General features: G+C 50.8%; 6 protein-coding genes across 6 annotated transcripts; 4 read left to right on the top strand and 2 right to left on the bottom strand.

Annotated features, from left to right (window-relative positions):
• Window positions 1-698: 698 nt before the first annotated feature.
• N7458_006212 (uncharacterized protein) lies at window positions 699-9,353 on the top strand (the record flags this gene model as incomplete). The annotated part of the gene is made up of 1 exon (XM_056909594.1): window positions 699-9,353. The coding sequence occupies one exon, from the start codon at window positions 699-701 to the stop codon at window positions 9,351-9,353; it is 8,655 nt and encodes a 2,884-aa protein (XP_056765298.1).
• A 323-nt stretch (window positions 9,354-9,676) lies between these two features.
• Window positions 9,677-10,447, top strand: N7458_006213 (uncharacterized protein; the record flags this gene model as incomplete). The annotated part of the gene is made up of 1 exon (XM_056909595.1): window positions 9,677-10,447. One exon carries the CDS (start codon window positions 9,677-9,679, stop codon window positions 10,445-10,447), a length of 771 nt encoding a protein of 256 aa, XP_056765299.1.
• Window positions 10,448-10,905: 458 nt separating this feature from the next.
• Window positions 10,906-11,646, top strand: N7458_006214 (uncharacterized protein; the record flags this gene model as incomplete). The annotated part of the gene is made up of 1 exon (XM_056909596.1): window positions 10,906-11,646. One exon carries the CDS (start codon window positions 10,906-10,908, stop codon window positions 11,644-11,646), a length of 741 nt encoding a protein of 246 aa, XP_056765300.1.
• Window positions 11,647-11,935: 289 nt separating this feature from the next.
• Window positions 11,936-13,269, bottom strand: N7458_006215 (cystathionine gamma-lyase CYS3; the record flags this gene model as incomplete). Its single annotated transcript, XM_056909597.1, has 4 exons — window positions 11,936-12,253; window positions 12,306-12,951; window positions 13,011-13,096; window positions 13,168-13,269. 4 exons carry the CDS (start codon window positions 13,267-13,269, stop codon window positions 11,936-11,938), a joined length of 1,152 nt encoding a protein of 383 aa, XP_056765301.1.
• A 1,080-nt stretch (window positions 13,270-14,349) lies between these two features.
• On the bottom strand, window positions 14,350-15,293 carry N7458_006216 (DNA-directed RNA polymerase III subunit RPC25; the record flags this gene model as incomplete). The annotated part of the gene is made up of 7 exons (XM_056909598.1): window positions 14,350-14,394; window positions 14,457-14,628; window positions 14,691-14,754; window positions 14,809-14,895; window positions 14,949-15,045; window positions 15,122-15,220; window positions 15,282-15,293. 7 exons carry the CDS (start codon window positions 15,291-15,293, stop codon window positions 14,350-14,352), a joined length of 576 nt encoding a protein of 191 aa, XP_056765302.1.
• Window positions 15,294-15,841: 548 nt separating this feature from the next.
• N7458_006217 (CCCH zinc finger protein) lies at window positions 15,842-17,838 on the top strand (the record flags this gene model as incomplete). The annotated part of the gene is made up of 2 exons (XM_056909599.1): window positions 15,842-17,446; window positions 17,599-17,838. The coding sequence occupies 2 exons, from the start codon at window positions 15,842-15,844 to the stop codon at window positions 17,836-17,838; spliced, it is 1,845 nt and encodes a 614-aa protein (XP_056765303.1).
• Window positions 17,839-19,022: the final 1,184 nt, after the last annotated feature.

A 19,022-nucleotide genomic window follows, 5' to 3' on the forward strand; every position in this document is an offset into this window, starting at 1 on the left:
TGATCCATATACCCTGTCCACCAAGTTACAGGCCGCCTGGGCGTTGCTGTTAGCTCAGTATGCCAACACTCAAGATGTGGTATTTGGAACGACTATGAATTATTTGCAAGGAAACCCAACCTTGCAAGATGCCCTTCTACCTTTACGAATACCAGTCAATTGGGAGTCCGACTTAGCACAGTGGTTGCAGGCAAATCAGTCCCGGGTAGCGGCAATGCAGGAGTTCCAATCCTATATGAACCTGGATCAAATTCAATTCTGTAGTTCAGAAGCCAGAGAGGCTTGGGATTTTCGGACATCACTTCTATTGAGAGATTCAGAGCCAAAAGTATATCCAGTATGTGCAACCAGCTTCACGACATATATTCTCACACATGTGACCGCAGCGTTGACCAGTGGTTGTATACCCTTAGGGAACCCATTTTTTCTCGGAAAAGACTATTCCTACAAATTCCCTAGTTCTGATCATTGAATGCTTTCCATCAAATTCTCGTCAGACACTGCTTCTGCGATTTCACATCGACGAATCAGTCATAGAAGTTGCACAGGCTCAACGAATGGGTTTCCAGCTCGCCCATCTTATCCGTCAGCTCTGTGACCCTGCTCTGCACCAATCACAAAAGGTAATTGGAGACCTCGATCTTCTTTGTGATGAAGACAAGAAGCTTCTATGGAAATGGAATGGCTCTAGACCCAGGATGACCAATGCTTGCATCACTGATCTCTTTGCCTATCAAGCCCGGAGGCGCGGTCCTTATCCCGCTGTGCATGCATGGGACGGAGAGCTGAGTTATGCTCAGCTTGATGAAATGTCAACCCAACTAGCGGCATGGCTCATCCAGAATGACGTTGCAGGTCCGGGGCGCATCGTCCCTCTTTGTTTTGACAAGACGATGTGGACGACCATCACCCTCTTAGCCGTCGCAAAGGCAGGAGGTATCTTCATAATGTTGGACCCTCATCAGCCTTTTGGTCGCTTGAAGAGTATCACTCAGCAGATTCAATCAAACATAATTCTTGCGCGGCATGATACGGCCAAGCTGGCTCGGTCCTTGGCTGAAAGTGCCATAATTGTGGATGAAGACCTTCTACAACCTAACGATGATATCTCGTCCGTCGATATCCCGGCCTTATGCGACAAAATTTCTCCTTCTGACTGGCTATACATCGTTTTCACGTCTGGTAGCACCGGAACTCCTAAAGGCGTCACCATCTCGCATGCAAATCTCTGCACTGGAGTTGGACACCAGGCGAGAGCGCTAGGTTTCGATACTGGAGTTCGTACTTTTGACTCTTCATCTTACAGCTTCGACGCCTATGTCTTTAACACATTTCATACTCTCCTAACCGGTGGGTGTCTGTGTGTCCCATCAGATTATGACCGCATCAACAACTTGCAATCGGTACTGCAATCAATGGAGGTCGAGTTTGTGCAGCTCACCCCTTCTACCTCACGCCTTCTAGACCCGAGCAAGCTCCCGCGTCTAAACACGCTCTTCCTGACAGGAGAGAAGATTAACCGCAACGTACTTGAGCCATGGTTAGAAACCGAGGGCCGGGTGCGCGTCATCAACGCTTACGGCCCATCGGAGTGCACAATCATGTGCGCGGCGAACCGCAATATCAACTGTATTAAAGACGCCGAGAGTGTTGGATTCGCACTTGGTGCCAATATTTGGATTGCCGATGTTCACAACATCCATCGTTTGGCACCAGTGGGCGCAGTCGGCGAGCTGCTTATTGATGGTCCTATTATCGGCCAAGGCTATTTCAGGGATGAGAGCAAGACCCAAGAATCGCTTGTCAATGTACCCGGTGGTTATTTACCAGGTATCGCGTTAGCCCCGGAGATTCCAATCTTTCGTACGCGGGATCTGGCGAGGTATAATGCAGATGGATCGGTCTCATTCATTGGCCGTGCCGATACGCAAATCAAGATCAACGGGCAGCGCGTCGAAATTGGCGAGGTCGAATATCACGTTGGTCTATGTCTCCCAGAAGGAGTCGATGTCATCGCAGAAACCGTGGAGTGGCCATCGGGTCAGAAACAACTGCTCGCATTTATCTATTTGAGACAACACAAGGAACTACAGCTTGCGCAGTTGATCACCAAACTGGATGATAGATTATCAGACCGATTGCCTCAATCCATGATCCCATCCGCATACTTCCCCCTGCGTACGGTTCCAATGACGGCGACCGGCAAGACAGATCGCAAGGCCCTTCGGCGAATGGCACTGTTGGCACCCGATCAGCTACTGAACATGCACGCCCTACCGGGAGCTGGTTGCACGTTGCCAGCGCAAGATGCAGATCGATCTATGAATTCTGTGGAAATGAAACTAAAATTGCTATGGGAGGAGGTGCTGACCATGAATAATGATGCACACCTCCGTCCCAGTGATAATTTCTTTGCTCGAGGAGGTGATTCTCTAGCAGCAATGAGACTTGTCTCTGCCTTGCGCCGAGAAGGATACAGTAATATCAATGTCGCAGACATTTTTCAACATCCACGTCTTTTCGATATGGCATTAATGATGGAAAGGGGCTTTGGACAGTCCCCAGCTGTGCAAGATGCGACGCCGCCACCATCACGTCCATTTTCTATGCTACTCGGAGACACTCCCAGCGAGAAGTTGGTCGATTTAGCTCGTGAAAAGATCTCTAAGATCTGCAAATGCGAGGCGGTCGAGATCGAAGACATTTTCCCGTGCTCGGCCATTCAGGAGGAGATGGTCATCTTGGGGGCTCGTAACCCGGAAGACTTCGTCACCCAGACCGTCTTCCATTTGCCCCCAGGTGTTGATCTATCTCGATTCCGACGTGCTTGGGAGAATGTCACACGCTTGGTTCCCATCATTCGTACTCGCATTGTGGATACGAAAGTGGCCATCACTGATATTGCGGTCGACTATGATCATGCCTTCTCCCAGGTCATCGTCAGTGGCAACGTGCCGTGGACTGAATACTCCGACCTTGACAAGTGCTTGCAAGCCGAGAGAGGAAATGGCATGGGACTGGGAGAGCCTTTGATGCGACTCGGGATTGTCGGGAAAACCAGCTCTCAGGAACAGCAGTCCTCACGCCTTCAGGCAGTTCTGACCATGCATCATGCTGTCTATGATGGCTGGTCTATGGATCTCCTAGGCAAGGGCATAGCCCGAGAGTACTATGGCTGTGGAGATTCAAAGGCCTCAGGCGATACTATACTCCCATATCGAAACTTCATTCAACATTTGGACATCTTGGACCCTAACGTGGCCTCGCGCTTCTGGACTCGATATCTGAAGGACATTCATCTGCGCCCGTTTCCAACTCTTCCAGTACCAAATTACAGGCCAAATGCCACAGCTTTGCACGGCCACGTTGTATCTGGAATTGAATGGACTAAGGCTACAGGCATCACCGCGAACACCATCGTACAAACTGCCTGGGGAATGGTATTGTCCAAGCACTCCCGTGCTAGCGAGGTGGTCTTTGGAGCGACGCTACTAGGCCGTCAGATCCCCTTGGCTGGAATCGAGCGAATCGGAGGGCCGATCATTGCAACAGTCCCCATGCGAGTTGTCGTAGACTGGGACGGACAGAGTGCGCTTGATATTCTCCAGCACATGCAGGACCAGGCCGCGGAGATGATCCCATTCGTCCATCATGGTATCAAGCGCATTCGTCAATTGGGTTATGACATGCAGCGGGCCTGTCAATTCCAGACTTTCCTTGTTGTCCAGCCAGTGTCTCAGCAGGAGGTTCGATCCACAGAAAAAGCCCTGTTTGATCTGGGTGATAGTCGAGACGATATCCAAGCCTTCAACACATATGCCATCATGGTTGATTGTGGACTCGCTCGGGATGGTTTCCGTCTCCGTGCGAGCTTTGATGAGACAGTTCTCGGACAGGACAAGGTCCAACAGATGCTGTGCGATATGGAGCATGTTGTTAGGTCTCTCATATCCGAGGCTGAGAAGCCCAACAAGCTGCGGGAAATGGGAATCTTGACGGATGAGGAACATACTCAGATCGTCAGCTTCAATCAGAAGGGACAGAGTTTGCAGATGATTGAGATTGAATCATGCATCAAACAATCTCTTCCGGAACAAATAATAGATGCCACGGTTGATGTTGTCGAGCTCCCAACTCTCTCGAAGCAGCTGATGGCATTTGTCTGTCTTGCACAAGGTGAAGACAGATCTCCTCAATCCGACACAGTCCTCTCTAATATTATGCAATTACTGGATGAAAAGCTTCCTTCTCACATGACACCCTCCTATTTTCTTCCACTCTCTAAAATGCCAAGGTTAGAATCAGGGGGTGTTGACCGTGAGGAACTGAGGCAAATCGCACTACAGACACCCACAGACAAACTAGTGAATCGCTCGACTACGATATCGCTTGTGACAAGCAACAATGATCCCCCAAGAACGCAGCTTGAGATTCTCCTTCAAGGCCTGTGGGCATCCACCTTGGGGGTGGAAAAGTCCTTGATCAATAGAAACACTTCCTTCCTCGCCTTCGGAGGCGACTCTTTAAAAGCTATGCAACTTGTCACAGCCACCAGGGAGGAAGGATATACGCTTTCAGTTGCCAAAGTTCTACGCACCCCTCGCCTGTCAGATATGGCTGCAAAATCCCTGAAGCCACTGGCAGGAACACCGTCTTCGCTCACAGATACTGTCAAACCATTCTCACTGCTTGGGCAGAATGTGACCAGAGAATCTCTTGCAAAAGCCTGCAATCTTCGGCCAGAAGACATTGAAGATGCGTATCCGTGCTCACCGATCCAGGATATGATGTTGGTACATACTGCTCGGCGGGCTGGCGAGTTTGTCTCACGCGGCTATATTCATCTTCCCGCCGACGTTGATATTGCGCGACTAAAAGCAGCGTGGTTTGAGGTAATTGCTGCGAATCCAATCCTCCGCACACGCATCGTGGAATTTGCAGGTCAGGGGCTTTTGCAGGTTGTGACAAAGTCTTCTCCTGTATGGGTGGAGCATGATACCCTAGAGGAGGTACAGCAACTTCCTGTCGGTCTAGGAAAGCACTTGCTCTGGTTCGCACTTGTGAGATCTCAAGCTGATCTTGCGATGGCCGATTCTGATGATACCTTTAAGATTGCTGGAAAGACTTCTGAAAAGAGATCCTCAAACGCCACTCTAGTCATGACTATCCACCATGCAATCTATGATCGATGGTCTGCTTCGCTCATCATGAAGATGGTTGAATCTATATACCGCGGACAATCCCCAACGCCCAATCTGCTGCTTCCATACAACCAGTTCATCCAACACCTTGCAAAGAACGTCCATACAGAAGAATGTCAACAATTTTGGGAGAAATATTTGGCAGATTGCAACGTCCCACAGTTCCCTGTTCTACCAAATCCTCAATACCGGCCAACAACCACAGGCATCCGGAAGCGGAGACTTGATTCCATCGCATGGCCCACGGACTTTACTCCGGCGACGGCATTGAAAGCGAGCTGGGCGATCTTGGTCTCTCAATTCTGCAATTCTGGTGATGTTGTCTTTGGATCCACTGTCATGGGTAGACAAGCACCTCTTGCTGGAGTCGAGCGTATCGCCGGTCCAACTATTGCCACCGTCCCAATTCGAGTGAAGATAGACTGGAGCTCGGCGGGACCGCAAACTCTGCTTCAAAATGTACAGTCAGATGCGACTGACATGATTCCATTCGAGCATTATGGTATTGGTCGTATACAACGACTTAATCCAATTGCTCAACAGGCTTGTCAATTCCAGTCTTTGCTTGTCATTCAGCCACCAGAGGATGTTGGCTCTGATGAAAACACCATCCTCAGGCTGCAACTCGGAGATGACGATCTGAAAGGAGGGACATACTCTCTTGTCTTGGAGTGTGTCTTGGATGATCCTTCCTCTTCCTCTTCAGCGGGCGGTGTCTCGGTGCATTTGAGTTTTGACGAGCATGTCGTTGACCTCGACCAAGCAGAAAGAATGCTAGTTCAGTTCGAACATGTCCTCCAAGAGGTCTGCAAGCCTAATGAGGCCATGGATGAAAGGTTGCTGTCGCAGCTGGATTTGCTGTCGCATGTTGACAGACAGCAAATCTCGTCATGGAATGCCACAGTCCCACCGAATATTAATCGCCGGGTGGATCACTTGATCGCTGAGCGTATAGAAGCCTATCCAGATGCACCAGCAATCTGTGCCTGGGACGGGGAGCTGACATACCGTCAATTCTACGACAAGGCCCGCCTTCTAGCCTACTGGCTCGTCGTTGACCAAGGCATCGGGCCTGAAGTAGCAGTTCCTATCTGCTGTGCGAAGAGCGTCTGGACACCTGTGGCAATGCTGGCCGTTATCATAGCGGGTGGATATGTGGTCACAATGGATCCGTCGCAAGCAGTAGACCGTCTACGCTCCATTACTTCGCAGCTCAGCCCACGGCTGGTTCTTGCGTCTGAAACGACGAGGACCATTGCCGAGCAGTTGTCTGGAGCCGCCGTGCATGTCGTTAATGAACGGCTGTTACAGGGCATCATGGGACCTGACCTTGCCAAGGATGACTCTTGGATCCCCATTATTTCACCCGACAATGCTGTCTACGTGACATTCACGTCCGGCAGTACCGGAACGCCTAAGGGAGCTGTCATCACACACGCCAATGCTTGCAGCGCGATGGCCTACGTCGATCCCTTCAATGGATTCGACAAGACAACCCGTGTCCTGGATCTGTCATCATACAGCTTTGATATGATCTGGTACGAATTTCTTCACACGTTCTATGCCGGCGGATGCCTTTGCGTTCCATCCGATGATCAACGCCGGAACAATATCGTCGGCGCTATCCACGACCTGCGCGTCAACTGTCTTGACATGACGCCTTCTTTGGCCCGGACTCTGGATCCGACTTCCCTCCCCATGATCAGAAAGATTGTGCTTGGGGGTGAAGCCGTCCAAATGGATGACGTTACCAGATGGGGACTGGACGTGGAGATCCGCAATTCATATGGTCCATCCGAGTGCACGGTGTCCAGTACAGTCTCCCGCTATGGAACGGACTTTACGACCAGTGTCAACATTGGCCCTCCACGGGGATTGAATGCTTGGGTCGTCAGCTGCCATCAACCGGACCAGCTGGTGCCTATCGGTGCAGTTGGCGAGCTTGTCCTCGAAGGTCCGCTGGTGGGACGAGGATACATCAACAGTCCCGATAAAACAGCCGCCGCGTTCATTACGTCTCCCGCATGGCTCCGGTGCGGAGGAGAAGCACTTGTCTCACGCTCAGAGGGTAGATTCTACCGGACGGGCGACTTGGTGAGATCCGACAATGAAGGGAGATTGACTTATATGGGCCGCATTGATACTCAAGTCAAGCTTCGTGGACAGCGTGTGGAGCTCGAAGAAGTCGAGTACCATGTTCGAAAGGTTCTTCCAACTCCTTCATACGCAGTTGCAGCTGAAGTAGTCGAGATATCGAGCTTGCAAGACTTGGCTCACAAGGCCCAGCGATTAGTCGTATTCGTCTCGCCCACTGATTCAAGCGACAGCAACAAGAGCCTTTCTTTAGAAGAGCCTGTTCCGTTATCTCCGGAGATAGCCCATGGCTTGACCCGGAAACTAACACAAATTCTTCCTCTCTACATGATACCGACCGCTTTTATGGTACTGCAGCAACTCCCTTTGTCGTCTGCAGGAAAGATCAACCGCAAGAAATTGCAAGAGATTGGTGCACGCGCCCACCTGGATACTATCCACCAGAGAGGACCAGTGGAAGAGCCCAGAACAGACCAAGAGAGGGCCCTCAGGAAGCTGTGGTCAGGTGTGCTCAACATATCACCGGACTTGATCAGCCGTCAAGATAGCTTCCTTGAACTTGGAGGCGATTCGATCACTGCGATCCGTCTTGTTGGGGCTGCACGAGCGAATGATCTGCCCCTTTCGGTCTCTGTCATCTTCCAACATCCGATTCTCGAACGAATGGCAAACAAGGTTACCACTGCGAACGGTATTTCGAGGGCCAATGGACATGTCTCTGTCTCTGAGTCTGCAATCAAATTGCTCCCGAACATCGCCGAGGTTGCAAAGAAGATAGGAATCACGGAAAACTCGGTTGTAGAAATCCTCCCCGTCACAGAATTCCAGCGCTATGCCGTTCACTGCGCCTTCCAAAAGCCTCGTACAGAGTGGAACTACTTCACGATGTCTTTCAAAGATGCGTCTGCTGCTACTAAGCTGAGTGGTGTCTGCAAAAAGCTTGTCTCGTCACTTGAGATTCTCAGGGCCGTGTTTATGCCTTGGGACTATGACGGCGAGTTTATCCAAATCATCTTGCACAATTCAGAACCCAATATCAACATCCATCACGCTCGAGACAGGTCTTTTGACCAAGCAATTGAGGAAGTGTGCATGAACGATCTGCAGAGAGACATTCAACCCAGCTCGAGCTTCGTGAACTTCGTCATCTTACAGTCAGAGGATAGTGAAGAGACTCGACTGCTGATGGGAATCTCCCACGCTCTTTACGATGCAATTAGTCTTCCTCGGATGGCAGAGTACATCAGTTCACTGTATCATGGCCATCCAGTGCCTCCTGTGTCTGACTTCTCGCCCTTTGTTCGAGTCCACCCATCTCCCTCTGCGTTCAATCACTGGCGTACACTGCTACAGGGCGCCTCGATCCCCGTCTCCGTCATTGGTGACCCAAAGACAGTACAGAAACCAGGGAGGCGTAGCGAACTACGCAAGCTTGTAGACTTCTCACATTCTTCGAAAGAGTTGACGGTCGCAACTATCTTCACAGCCGCATGGGGCATCGCTCTAGCTCAGACAACTGGCAAAAATGACATCGTTTTCGGCCGCGGCGTTTCAGGACGCACAATTTCTTCCCCTGACATAGACATTGAGAATGTCATTGGCCCATGTCTGAACCTTGCTCCCGTGAGGATTAGAATTCCTTCGACAGGCCTGGGTGTAGCACCCACGACAACAGATGCAAAAGATATCATCGATTCCCTTCAGTCTCAGTTCAACGACTCGATTGATCACGAAACAGTCGGGTTGTCTGAGATTATAAAGCATTGTACAGACTGGCCTTCTGGGGTGAGATCATTTGGCGCGGTCATCTACTTTCAAAATATCAGGGAACAGTCACACACAAGTCATGCCAGTCAGCTACAGCCAGTTAAGCTGGATCGTCCAGATCCCCCAGAGCCGGCGCGGCTCAATGTGTTGCCTCTCGGAGGTGACCAGTATACACTGGAACTTTTGGTCCCAGAGGCAGAAGCGACTGAAACAGAGATCTGGTCTGAGCTACTCGAGCGGATGGCGCAATGGCTGAACCATACCCGGGAATCGCTGAATAGAACAAAGTAGATCACCGAAGGGCACTCTGGTTGGGACAGTGAGCGGAAGGTGACGAACCACCTATTTCAATTCTGATTCAGTTCCTTGTAATTACATTCAAATATTATCTTATTATTATCCTTCGCGAGCCACAAGTCACCGAGGCCAATATTAGATCGTGCAACCTTAGAAGATCCATGGATAACCTCCCAATTAGTACTAACGCAAAACATTCACGAACAGACAATCTCATTCTTACACCTTACACTCTCTCAATTTCTTTCCGTTTCCTTTTAACTCGTCGCTACCCATACAATCCATTTCCCACTTCTCTCTACGAATATAAAGCGACTATGGATTCTGAGCCTAAACAAGCCATCCAACATGCGGCAGGAAGATACAAAAGCAACCAACAACGCAAATGCACCCGCACTCGAAGAGACATCATGAACGCAACCGGAACCCCAGATAAATACCGATTGTTGACATACACTGCTATGTCCGAGAAAGTCATTCTCGTTGAGCAGAAGTGTGAATCCCTTCAAGATAGGATCATCGCCTTGGAAAGGAATGCTCAACAAGACCGTGATGCCGCCCTTCACGGTGATGAGATACATAGTAATGACTCGGATTCTGAGAGTAGCTTCGAAATCGTCAACCCCGAAATCGATCTATATGGTCGGACATATGGTGCCGTTAGTTCTGACGAAGAGACCTGCTCCGATGAAGAGACCTGCTCCGATGAAGAGACCTGCTCCGATGAACATAGCTCCTCACTGTCGTCCATGGAAGATTCACTCAAGAGCGAATCTCAGAGTGACGAAGAAGCCATTGATTCCATCAAACCCAACCCATCAGAGACCTTCGAAGGAAGACTTTCCGAGATCGACATTAGAATGGCTAGAATCGGGAGAAATGTGGCCAGGCTCTTGAGTGATGCCGAAGATTCGATGGAAGAAAGAAAGTGTATTCAGAAGGGGATAAATTCCAAGTTGAAGCACGGCAGTGTTGAAGAGGGACTTGAGAAAGAGCCATTGCGGGCACCTGTGGGCTTATCTCCGGAACTTCAAGAGAAGGTCAGGCTTGCGCTAGATAAAAGAAGCTCTTTTGCTCCTACGAAGTGACTCTTAGCAATTTCTGTAAGTAGATCAGTGTGGGAATCAGCACATTGCAAACTTATTGCTCGGTTTATTAGAAGAAAATGGGCTATATGCTGGTCTTGATAGCTATGGCTAGCTGTTAAATTGCCTCGATAATACTCATTTAGAATGTTGCAAGGACGCTAGACGCTTAATAATGACAATAATTATGATTTTTCTGAAAGAGTCTCTATTCATAGATTTAACTCGTTCATAATGATGCTAAGATATGGGTGTTAGGCCTAGTCTAGGTTCAGTTCATGACATAGATCCACGGACCGACATCCTCAACATTTCCTAATACGGAGCGCTCCCTCCATAACCAGCGTAATCACCACACTTTTATAGATCCCCGTAACTTTTCCCTTAATTTCTCTCTACGAATATTCCTCCATTTCACCTAACTTCCCACTCAGCACTCACAGATTCCCAAATCAAAAACCATGCACACGAACCTCGACCTATCTGCCAGCCAGTTAGGTGGTCAGACAGTCCATTACGGCAAACACCTAAGACGGAAAACGGAGACTGCTCGCCTGATGCCGTTTCTCCAACGAGATACACTGCAAAAAGAACATAGCGTACTGGAGAAACGCAAGAGCCGCGCAGAAGCGCTGCTAGCCGCAGAGCACAGTCAAAGCACCAAAATAGACAGACCTCCTTCTCACAATCTCAACCCCGTCACAAGATACGAAGAGATCTGTGCCGATTCATGGAATCGGAATAATATTGTTGAAGCTCGTGTCCCCGTCCAGAAGGCAGATATCAACATAAATGCCAGTGATAATGCCAAAACAGAGGTTTACAAGACCGTGTTGGACGACAAGCATGGCACGCGCGACCTAGAACTCTGCTGCGACTGCGGGACAACGTTCAAGGTCACCGGTGACAACTTGAACCGTATCAAAGTGAAGTCTGTCACCAACAAGTCAGTGAGAGTAAAGCCAAAAGATACAACACCAGGAAGGGGTGACGATGTGTCCTTGAACCATATAGCGCGAATGAGAGCGGGGAGCAGAAGGAATGACACAGATACCGATGTTGATGGGACAGTGGACTTGGTTATCCGTATTGTGCTGAGCTTGATCTTTGTGGTTTGTTGTTGCATTGGTCCAAACACGTTCTGGTATTGGATTGGTCTGGTTAATTTTGGGGTTTGGGTCTGTGCTGTATTACTACCGTAAAATGACAGCTCTTAATGTGTCTTTTTCACTTCTCGTTGGACCCGTAATAGTGTTATGCAGATTAGATTGGGTTGATCAAGAAGAACAATGCAGTATGATATTTTGCCCTCTGTATGAGGATATGCAGAAACAATGCAAGATTTTGAAATTAACTTCATGCTAGCCGATCGATCAAAGCAAATGATCAGACCAGTATAGCAGAGCAACAAAAGGGAAATCGTCTATTATCTAAGTTCGTAAAAGAATGCAAAAAAAACATTCAGACATTGACTCGACAAAAGTCGCGCTTTTATGCGCTACCGTTCGAGGCAATCGCGAGCTCCAACGCCTGGATCACATCAGCCGTAAGATCCTCCGCATCCTCAACACCACAGCTAAGGCGCACAAGATCGTCAAACACACCAGCAGCCTCACGCTGGTCCTTGGGGATACCAGCGTGGGTCATGCTCGAGGGGACCTCGCAGAGCGACTCAACGCCACCCAGAGACTCAGCGAGGGTAAACACCTTGGTGTACTTGCAGAAGTTGTGCGCAGCAGCCTGACCACCCTTGATACGGAAGCTCAGCATACCACCGCCCATACCGTTGCGGTGCTGCTTGAGCGCGATCTTGCGGTGAGGGTGGGAGTCGATGCCGGGGTAGTTGACGGAGACGACGTGCGGGGGAGGCCTCGAGGGCCAGGGCCACGGCAGTGGCATTGGTGGTAGCCTCGCGGGCGCGCAGGTGCAGGGTCTTCAGACCGCGGTGGGCGAGCCAGCAGTCGAAGGGCGAAGGAATGGCGCCGATGGCATTCTGGAGGAAAGAGAGGCGCTCCTTGAGGGCGTCGGAGTTGAACGCGGCAACGCCCATGCAGACGTCGGAGTGGCCGTTGATATACTTTGTTACGGAGTGGACGACGATGTTGGCGCCGTGGTCGAGCGGGTTCTGCACGTAGGGGCTCATGAAGGTGTTATCGACGACGACGAGGATGCCGTGACGCTGGGCAATGTCGACCACAGCGCGGATGTCGACTAGGCCGAGGGTAGGGTTGGAGGGGGTCTCGATCCAGATGAGCTTGGTCTCGTTGGAGCGGATCAAGTCCTCGATGTGTAGCTCGATGGTTGGGGTGAAGGTGACGTGCACACCGTGGGCGGCGGCCACCTTGGTGAAGTAGCGGTGGGTGCCACCGTAGACGTCAGAGACCGAGATAACGTGCGAGCCAGCGGCGAGGGATTGGAGGATGTTGGCAGTGGCTGCAGAGCCAGAGGAGAAGGCCAGGGCATACTTGGCGTGCTCGAGAGCAGCGACGGCTTGCTCAAAGTTGTCACTGAGACAGGGTGTTAGTTTGCGATACGTTTGTACCAGGAAGGAAGGGGGGAGACTGACCGGTTGGGGTTTGCGCTACGAGTGTACTCGTACAGGCCGACAGGGTTGCCGACGCTGGTCTGGGCGAAGGTGGTGGAAAGAGAGATCTACGACAAGGGGGTCAGTCAATGCCAATTTCACTTCCAATTCCACTGTCTCTGCTTGTTCGAGGACATACCGACTCAATGACAGCGCCGGTGGCGGGATCGTGAGGAGCACCAGCGTGGACCGCAAGGGTGCCAAACCGGCGAGTGGCGTGTCCGTTCTCAGTCGAGCCCATTGTTGCACAGAGAAAACAAGATCAATGCGATGCAAGAAGAAGAATAGCAAGTCAAGCTTGGTCTGCTTGATATATAGTCCCCAAAAGAAGCTTTATGAGGTGATTGCGCAACGATAAGATGAGATCACCGGCTTTGGAAATCCGCGGGAGGGTTGGACGTATGCGGCGTTTTGATTAGCAAGCAGAAAGCAAGGGAATAAAAATAAATTCTGAACCTGACTGGAAGAAGGAAGAATTGCGTTGTTATTATTCTACGTGGAAAATTTTTTAATTATTTTTTTTTATTCTCCTGTTTTCTTCTGTCCCGAGAGAAAATTCAAAACTCCAGGCCCGTGAACTATGGACCGGCAATCTGGATTTCTTTTACGTTGCCTGCAGCTTTGTTGGAGCAGAAGATGATCGATCGTCAAGACGTGACTGGTCCAGAGACGCTGCTAGCTCCACTTTTGGGGCTCCGTCCCGAACGTAGCCGCGCTGGTCTGGTCGGAGAAAACTCTGAACACGCCGACAGATCGGAGTGATCGGAGTGATCGTGTCATGTTCATCCAAATTTTGATTATCAAGCACGGCTGAAGCACGGCTCGAAGAGGGGTAGAGCGGAGGGGTTATACGATATCAGGAGTAAAGGGTCGGACACCGTCGGAAGGCGAGATCAAAGAAACTATGATGTTACTAATAGAGCTGATAGATTTAAGCCATCAGTGTTGCACATAGGACAGATGAGTAGCACTCCTTCGGACTAGAAGACAAGTATCGTACTTTGCTCTCTCCGAGATCAGGCACAATGCATGCCCTAGCCAGAAGTACGTACAAGACGTATATATGGAGAGCACTTGGTTTACTAACTAAATGAACCAATTCCCTTCTATCTTGCTCACAATTATAGCAAAGCACACTCTAGCGAGGACACAATATCAAACAATGTCTAATGAAATAGTATTTTTGCGCCCAGTCCACTATGTACCAGGTCTGCATGGGTATCTGATCTGACGAAGGAAATGTACACCGCTCCCATATGCGCCCTCCAGGATTCTAGCCTAGGGCAGAGAATCTTATCTGATTCGAATCAAAAGCAACACCTCACCACCAAGTGATAGGTCCCAGACCATGGATCTGCATCGAGCCCTGAATAGAAAGTACTGTCAGCTGGTGTCAACGGAGACAAGGCTCCCGGAATAAGAACCTACATAGATGGAATATGCGGGCTTTCGCTCAGTAATCTCTTCACCCAAATCTGGAGCGTTGGGGATCTGGTCGTGCCATTCTTCTGTCTCTACGCGGAAGCGGACAATCTCACCCACGTCCAGATAGAATATGGTACCGTCGTTATCCCAGGTCCAGACTTGGTCCGCGTAATCACTGTATTGATAGCAGTCAGTAAGAGAATAGCAGCCAGGCACAACATAATCAGCGAAGCTCACAATTTAGCGCCGTCCATCAGCATGGCTGGTGGGATGAGGATATCGTTGAAGAACTCGACGCTGACTGGTCAGGGTTAGTAAGAGGATGTTTCATAGCAGGTTCCACCAGGACACATACTTTTGATGCCATTCTCAGTGCCACTGGAGATCTTGCCGAGCATGATCTCGCCCTTGAAAGGGCGGAAGACGATCATGCGGAATTTCACTGGCCCAAAGTTAGCCACGTTCAGAGAGATGCAGATATCAGTCTCAGCTTGCCGTTCACATTGACCAGGCCCGTTCCATGTCCGATCAAACCATCTGATGACTCGAGGAGGTCATAGAAGCTGACGCAGAGGCCAATCTTTTGGATCACCTAGAATGTTGTCAGCGATATTTGCATCTCCAAGGGATCGTCGGGGTTATCTGTAAAGCCATGGCGATGAACATACCTTGTTGGCATATTTCTCATTGATATTGTCCTCAATCGCGACTGCGCTGAGCTTGGAAAAGTCCTCGGGTGCGATCTGAATCAGATCGGAGATCGTAGTCTATGGGAGTCAAGTTAAAAAAAAGATATCCCGGTCGAGTGTCCAAGTACCACCAACGTACCAGGATGAACATGATGATCGGCCAGAAGATCAGTTAAGCAATTTCCAAGTCTATCCAGCACAAGACATGAAGGCTTTGATTTGTATCCCTACTCGGGGCCAGGCAGTCAAGGCAGTCCTCGCGAAATCAAAAACCTGCCACTCCAAAACGGTCCGGATGCTGCACGTGACCTGCGGAGCTGTCAGAAAGTCGAGCTCCGCCGAAACTTTCGCGCCGCAGCTTTGCTCCGCGATGGTGTAAAGGTCCTTTCGCTGGGACCTCACAGAGGCACGGCAATCATGAGTTCGCAGGGGTTCTCGTTTCCACCTCCACCTCCCCCACCACCTCCCACTACACAGCAACCGTCGGCCTATCCCTCTACGCACTCCGGTCAACACTGGAATGCTCGTGGGTCTGGCGGACGAGGCCGTGGTCGAGGCCATGGGAATCGCGGTCGAGGAGGGGGACATTACTTCCTGGATAATAATCGACCGCCCTATTCAAATCCACCTGGGTATAACTACGCAGCAGGGAATTACGGATACCCAGCTCAACCACAGCCCGTATCGACAACGTCGTACATGCCTCCGACTCCGACACCTCCCCCACCATATCCTCACTCGCAAGCGAATTATCAACATCCCCAAACACCGCCCACCTACCCACCTCCCCAGCCTTACTCGCAGCCCGCCGGCTCGGCTGCATACCAAAGGCTTCCTGGGTACAACAACGGGCCGACCGCAAACCTCCCGCACGCGGCTCCATATACTACGCAAGCTACGCCAACCTACCCTCCCAATGTACCTCCACCACAGCATGGTCCACCGTCAAATAACCCGATGATGATGGGCACCCCATGGGGTGGTCCAACAGCACCTCATGGACGAGGAGGCTGGCCATCCCATGCGCACAACAACCACGGATCCAAACCTCGACATCACAACAACAAGCGCGACCATACGTCTGCGTTCGGCAAGCCACAGTCAACAGTACCTCGAACCCCGGCACCACCGCCAGTCCCCAGCTTCGGCAACCCACTCCCTTCCAAACCTCCACCCGCAGCCGATGCCACGCGGAAGCCGAAGAAACGCAAGAGAAAGCACAACCAGCTGGGACTGACACCAAAGACTGATGACCACGAGTCAAGCGAGGAAGAAGAAGATGTGGATGAGGAGACCAAGCTTGCGCAAACTAGCGCTGATGCCTCTGCTCCTCTCCAATTCAGCTACCGAGGGCAAACAGCGACGCTACAGTCGCAGTCCGATATAGCAGCGTGGATCGCAGAGCGCAAGAAGAGGTTCCCGACGCAGGCGCGTATCGACGAGAAAAAGAAGGCTGCCGAGGAAACCAAGGCCGTCCGTGACGCGGCCCGGTTGGAGAAACAAAAGGACCGTCAGAAGGAAAAGGAAAAGCACAAGACCAAGCACCAGGCTTCACCTCCGATGTCTGCTGGGGAGGCTGCTGCGCGATCAGACCCGGCACTCGATGCGGCGATGAAGGCGCAGCGCAAGGCTGAGAAGATCCGGCGCAATCTTGATCGTGAGCAAAAGCGGTTCGCCAAAGCTGAGGCTGAGGCAGAGGCTGCGCGGCTGAAGGTGGAGGCGCTGCAGAGACAAGCTCAAGGCTTGAGGGATAAGGAATCCGTGAGTGATGGGTTGCCTGGTACTGAGCTGCCTGCCGTACCATCTACGGATGCTGGATCAGGAGGCGTGGAAACTTCCGATTTGGAAGTTCCCAATGCTCCTGAATCATTGCCAGGCGAGATTTCAACATCTGTTCCAGTTCCCGTCTTGGTCTCAGTTCCCGCAGCAGCTATTGACGCCGCCGCGAACCTCGTCAATCCCAATTCGGACATGGACTCCGAAGACTCAGACAGCAGCGACTGGACCTCATCTAGCGGCTCAGGCTCAGGCTCAGGCTCAGATTCAGGCTCAGAAGCGGATTCCGATTCCGATAACGACGACCACGACTCCGCACCTGAGGAAGTGAGCTCGCGGCGCCAGGGCCCCGAGCGGGTTCCCGCGCCACCACGCGAAGGCAAAAAAGTCGCCTGTCGGCACTTTGCGCGCACGGGGCGATGCAATCGGGGCGACCGGTGCAAGTTCTCGCACGAGGTCAGCGAGAAAGGGCCCAAGGTCAAGCCAGCAGAGAAAGAGAAGAAGGGACGAAAGGGACTACTTCAAGCTGTGAGTTGTGTCTATTCCTTGTCTACATGGTCTCGGTTATGGTGATGTGGTGTGGTGTGGTTATCCACGATACTCCACTGTCCATACCAAGCATTTGAAGACCGAAACTATACCCCATGGAGTCTCGAGCTAATCACAATCGGAAATGTCAGCTGCTGGACCGGCAAAAAGTTGACGAGGACCGTCGGGCAATGGAAGTCATTTCCTGGCTTGGGCAGAACGGCCATTTAGCCGCGCTGACACCGGGTGACGCGGCCAGTACCACTGCCAATGCCAGTGCCAATCCTGATGCCAATTCTCATGATAATGCCAACGTCACCGTGGACGTTAGTGTGAATGATGGCGCCACTGTGCTGGCGAACAGCGCCCCGCAATCGGATACCCCAGCCTAGTGGTTTTGGACCAGCGAATAAATTATACGAGCGAACGAACAGGAGTTTTTTTTTTTTTTTGGTTGGTTTCTACGTACTTGGCTTTCTCGCATACGTCGTATTGGCGTCTTAGCGGAGGAGGATACATTCCTTTTAGCACAGGACTGCATCGAGCTATCGAGTAAAAAGTAAAAAATACAAAAGTACTCTGCGCGCTTGGGTAGTATCGACCAGTCCACCTCCTGAATAGAGTACCCTCCAATCCCCAATCTCCTTCCTAGGAAAAGACGGCAGCGGGTATAGTAACCGACTCATAAAAAGCAAAGCATAGAATAAAACTCGCGCGCGACATCGAACATTCAAGCTTGAGCCCCCCCGGGTCATTCCAGCCAGGCGATACGGCGTATATAATTAGAAGATATAAGATTTCCCATTCGTCAGCTCTGAGACATGTCAGCATGATCAAATAAGTAACTAACTCGTCATTTCATCCCACACTCCATCACCGTGTGCTCGATCCTCACAACCCCAAAAACTTAAGGTGAAACTAGCCCCAAAGACCGACCAACCACCACGCAGAGCCTCATGCTTATCCTCGACTTTCTGACTGGTACCTCCTTAGGCATTTGCATTCTTGTACGAGTACGGAGTATATACTTCGTAGTAAAGTTCCCACCGCCATCATGACTATCCCATGTGAGGAGAAAATTTCTATTATTAACCCACGAACTGAAAGAGTGAAATGTGATATTTGGAAAAAAAAATTTGTTTTTCCATCCGAAATGGAGTCAGCAACGCCGAGCAAAAAAAAATCAAAGTGTACAAAAATAAACCGAAGAAAGAAAAAAGCCCACCCGCTAGAAAGGGGATAGTTCAACCGCTGCGCCTCTCCACTGCAATTATCGCCGAAGTACTGCCTAGAGCGCCCCTCTAGTCTAGCTAGCAGGCTAACCGAGGGCAACTTGCCAGTGGTCTGCAGCACTAGTTACATATGTTAGTTATGTACGGAGTATACTATTACTGGAGGTTTTGACTTGGGTGGCATTCGAAGCGAGGTATGCTGAGTGGACGATTGAAGACTAACAGGAACAGGGGCAGGGCTGGACCTGCCGGGGACCTGCGGACAGGCACGAGGAGATTGCCACGAGTTTCTTGACTGTCGTCCTCCTTCCTCCGCTGGCTACTGGACTCTCCCAGAGAGTCCA

This window comes from Penicillium daleae, assembly GCF_028827525.1.
Source record: "Penicillium daleae strain IBT 16125 chromosome Unknown utg000006l_segment0_segment0, whole genome shotgun sequence".
Lineage (NCBI taxonomy): Eukaryota > Fungi > Ascomycota > Eurotiomycetes > Eurotiales > Aspergillaceae > Penicillium > Penicillium daleae.